This window comes from Malus domestica, chromosome 14 (genome assembly GCF_042453785.1).
Source record: "Malus domestica chromosome 14, GDT2T_hap1".
NCBI lineage: Eukaryota > Viridiplantae > Streptophyta > Magnoliopsida > Rosales > Rosaceae > Malus > Malus domestica.
This window is the reverse complement of record NC_091674.1, coordinates 12,123,501-12,127,696: the sequence shown is the minus strand read 5'-3', so window position 1 is coordinate 12,127,696 and position 4,196 is coordinate 12,123,501. Positions and strand designations below refer to the sequence as shown.

The window sequence follows — 4,196 nt, the reverse complement described above, 5'->3', positions numbered from 1 at the left end:
TTCAAATTTTTTCTGGGATTTTCGGATTTTTATGTAAAACACACTAAAATGCATCAAAACAGCCTAAAAACACCTAAAAACAGCAAGGAACAACATTGGAAGTTATGGGTGATAAAACCCTACGAATTTGCATCAAAACACTTTGGTTACCCCCCCACACTTAAAACAAACATTGTCCTCAATGTTTCAAGCATAAACTAACACAAATAACAAATAAACAAACAAACAGCAATTAACATACTAAACATGGCAGAAACGAAATAAACAACAAAGAGAAGGGTTTAGGAACGCAAATATGGAATTGGAGTGCTTCCTTGGTCTTCCTTCGTTGCATGCATGGGTTGCCTCCCAAGAAGCGCTTTCTTTAACGTCGTGTAGCTGGACGAAGAACTCATTCACTCCTCATTGGAGCCCACGGCATGCAAAGAGATGTCATCCACGGCATGCTCCACAAAGTTGTCATAGTATGGCTTCAATCGGTGTCCGTTCACCTTGAATTCTTGTCCAGTTTTCATGCTTCGGATTTGGACTACACCATGCACAAAAACATTAGTAATAACAAATGGACCAACCCACTTGGAACGTAACTTACCAGGAAACAACCGAAGGCGGGAATTAAAGAGTAACATTTTCTGCCCGATTGAGAATGATTTGCCACAAATCATCTTGTCATGAAAAGCCTTGGTCTTCTCCTTGTAAATCCGAGCGTTCTTATATGCTTCATATCTAATCTCGTCAAGCTCATTTAATTGGAGCTTCCTATGTACTCCAGCGGCATCAATATCCATGTTAAAGGTCTTGACCGCCCAAAATGCCTTGTGCTCAAGTTCCACGGGCAGATGGCATGGCTTACCATAGATAAGCCGAAAGGGTGACATGCCAAGAGGAGTTTTATAGGCCGTTCGATAAGCCCACAGTGCATCGTCTAAGCGCATGCTCCAATCCTTTCTTGTTGGACCCACGGTATTCTCTAGGATTTGCTTGATCTCTCGGTTCGAAACCTCGGCTTGGCCATTTGTTTGAGGATGGTAAGGTGTAGAAACCTTATGGGTGACGTTGTACTTCCTCAACAATGCCTCAATGGTGCTGTTAAAAAAATGGGAACCGCCATCACTAATTAGAACTCGAGGCATCCCAAACCTAGCAAAAATGTTAGTTTTCACAAAATCTGCAACCACCTTAGAATCGTTAGTACGGGTGGCTTTTGCTTCCACCCATTTCGAGACATAATCCACAGCGAGTAATATGTAAAGGAAACCATGCGATGAAGGAAAATGACCCATAAAATCGATGCCCCAAACATCAAAAATTTCAACAGGAAGTATGACATTTTGCGGCATTTGATCCTTTGCCCCAATATTACCCATTCGTTGGCAACGATCACAAGACATTTAAAAGGTTCTAGCATCTTTAAATAGAGTTGGCCAATAAAAACCACATTCTAAAACCTTAAGGGCAGTGTGTTGTGTCCCAAAATGTCCCCCACATGCATAAGTGTGACAGAAAGTTAAAATTGAATTAAACTCCATATCATGCACACACTTACGTACAATCTGATCCGAACAATATTTCCACAAGTATGGATCATCCCAAACATAAAATTTAGCATCCTTTTTCAATTTATCACATTGGTTTCTGTTTAGGGTGTTTGGAACGTGTTTTGACACCAAAAAATTCACCAAGTCGGCATACCAAGGCTCACTTACCTTAATGGACAACAATTGTTCATCGGAGAATGTCTCGGCAATAGGTAGAGCCTCCTCATTATGCACCATTCTGCTTAGGTGGTCAGCCACCATGTTTTCACTTCCCTTCTTGTCACGAATCTCAATATCGAACTCTTGAAGTAACAACATCCAACTAATTAGCCGCGGCTTGGCTTCCTTTTTAGTGAGTAAGTACTTCAAAGCTGCATGGTCAGTGAAAACAATTACTTTAGTACCAATTAGATATGATCTAAACTTATCTAAAGCAAAAACAACGGCAAGAAGTTCTTTTTCCGTAGTGGAATAGTTCAACTACGCATCATTCAACGTCCGTGAGGTATAGTAAATGACATGCTGCCTCTTGTCCTTCCTTTGTCCCAAAACAGCTCCTAACGCATAATCGGACGCATCACACATAAGCTCGAAAGGTAGGCTCCAATCCGGTGGGACAATGATTGGTGCCGTGGTCAACAACTCCTTGAGTTGGTTGAATGATGCCGTGCATGCCTCATTAAACTCAAACGTCACATCTTTTTGTAGGAGTCGGCAAAGAGGTTGTGCCACCCTTGAGAAATCTTTGATGAACCTACGATAGAAACCTGCATGGCCAAGAAAAGAACAAACCTTTCTAACCGAAGTAGGAGAGGGTAAGTGACGCACAAGATCTATCTTTGACTTATCAACCTCAATACCATTTTCAGAGATAATATGACCCAAAACTATTTCTTGTTTAACCATGAAATGACATTTTTCCCAATTAAGAACAAGGTTAGTTTCAACGCAACGTTTTAAAATCAAGCTAAGATTATGCAAACAACCATCAAACGAATCACCAAAGACGCTAAAATCATCCATAAAAACCTCAATTATTTTTTCAACAAAATCAGAAAATATGCTCATCATGCATCTTTGAAATGTGGCAGGTGCATTACATAAACCAAAAGGCATGCGACGATAAGCAAATGTACCAAAAGGGCAAGTAAAAGTGATTTTTTCTTGGTCCTCGGGTGCTATGACAATTTGATTATAACCAGAATAACCATCAAGAAAACAATAAAAAGCATAACCGGCTAACCTCTCAAGCATTTGATCAATGAATAGCAAGGGAAAGTGATCCTTCCTTGTAGTGGCATTTAGCTTCCTATAGTCGATACACACTCTCCAACAGGTTTGAATGCGAGTAGGCACAAGTTCATTCTCTGCATTTTCTACCACCGTCACTCTGGATTTCTTCGGAACGCATTGAACGGGCGAAACCCACCTACTATCCGAGATTGGATAGATAACTCCACAGTCTAAAAGCTTGATGACTTCTTTCTTCACAACTTCCATTATAGGAGGGTTGAGTCGGCATTGAGCCTCTCGAGATGTTTTAAACCCCTCCTCCAAAAGTATGCGATGCATGCAAGTTGTAGGGCTAATTCTTTTGATGTCGGCCAACGTCCATCCAATCGCTGTTTTGTACTCCTTTAGCACCCTCATTAACTTACCTTCTTCTTGTGCCGTGAGTGAAGTGGAGATGATAACGGGCAACGTCTCATTCTCTCCCAAATAAACGTACTTCAAATGACTAGGCAATGGCTTAAGTTCAAGTGTAGGTGGCTGCACAACTGATGAAAGCATCTTATTAGTCGAAACTGAACTTAAAATTGGGTCCAAAAACTTACCAGTTTGTGATGGCAATGACTCAAGGGTAGCCACCATCTCAATGACCCAATCACTAGGGGGCATGACAATGGGACATTCATGCATGCCGTGGGTGTGCATGGTGGTTGTTTCAACGTTTTGCTTGTCTATACCTCGTGCAATAACCAATTCAAGTGCATCGTCGTTCAATTTGTAAAAATGGTTCTGCGCCAAAGAGTCAATTACATCAATAGCAAAACATGAATGATTCTCACTAGGATATTTCATAGAATCAGAAAGATTGAAATTAATAACTTCCCTATAAAATTCCATCGTCAAAGTGCCATTAAACACATCAATCTTCGTACGAGCAGTTTTCATGAATGGCCTTCCAAGTAGGATGGGCAACGACGGGGCATGGTCTGACTCGTCCATCTCAAGCACGTAGAAATCCGCCGGAAAGATCAAATGATTAACCTGCACTAAAACATCTTCCAAAACTCCCTTTGGATAGGCATTAGATCTATCGGCTAATTGTATAATCACACCATCATTTTTCAACTCTCCTAGGTTCATAGATGCATAAATTGAATATGGCATGACATTTATAGATGCACCTAAGTCTAACATGGCAGATTCAAACCTAGTATTACCAATGACACAAGGAATTGTAAAACTACCCGGATCTTTGCATTTAGGGGGTAGTTTGCGTTGCAAGATGGCTGAGACATTTTCACTTACCTTTACAAACTCCTTGGTCGAAATCCTCTTCCTAGTGGTGCAAAGTTCTTTAAAAAATTTAGCATACCTTGGTACTTGCTTAATTGCATCCAAAAGAGGGATATTGACTTGAACTTTTCTAAA

The 4,196-nt window shown here is 40.6% G+C and overlaps 1 protein-coding gene across 1 annotated transcript; it reads right to left on the bottom strand.

Moving 5' to 3' along the window:
- Positions 1-395: 395 nt before the first annotated feature.
- On the bottom strand, positions 396-3,767 carry LOC114823690 (uncharacterized). Its single transcript, XM_029099108.2, has 5 exons — positions 2,782-3,767; positions 2,306-2,505; positions 1,707-1,909; positions 593-1,346; positions 396-529 (listed from the first exon to the last, which is right to left on the bottom strand). Exons 1-5 carry the CDS (start codon positions 3,765-3,767, stop codon positions 396-398), a joined length of 2,277 nt encoding a protein of 758 aa, XP_028954941.2.
- Between the last annotated feature and the right edge of the window lie 429 nt (positions 3,768-4,196).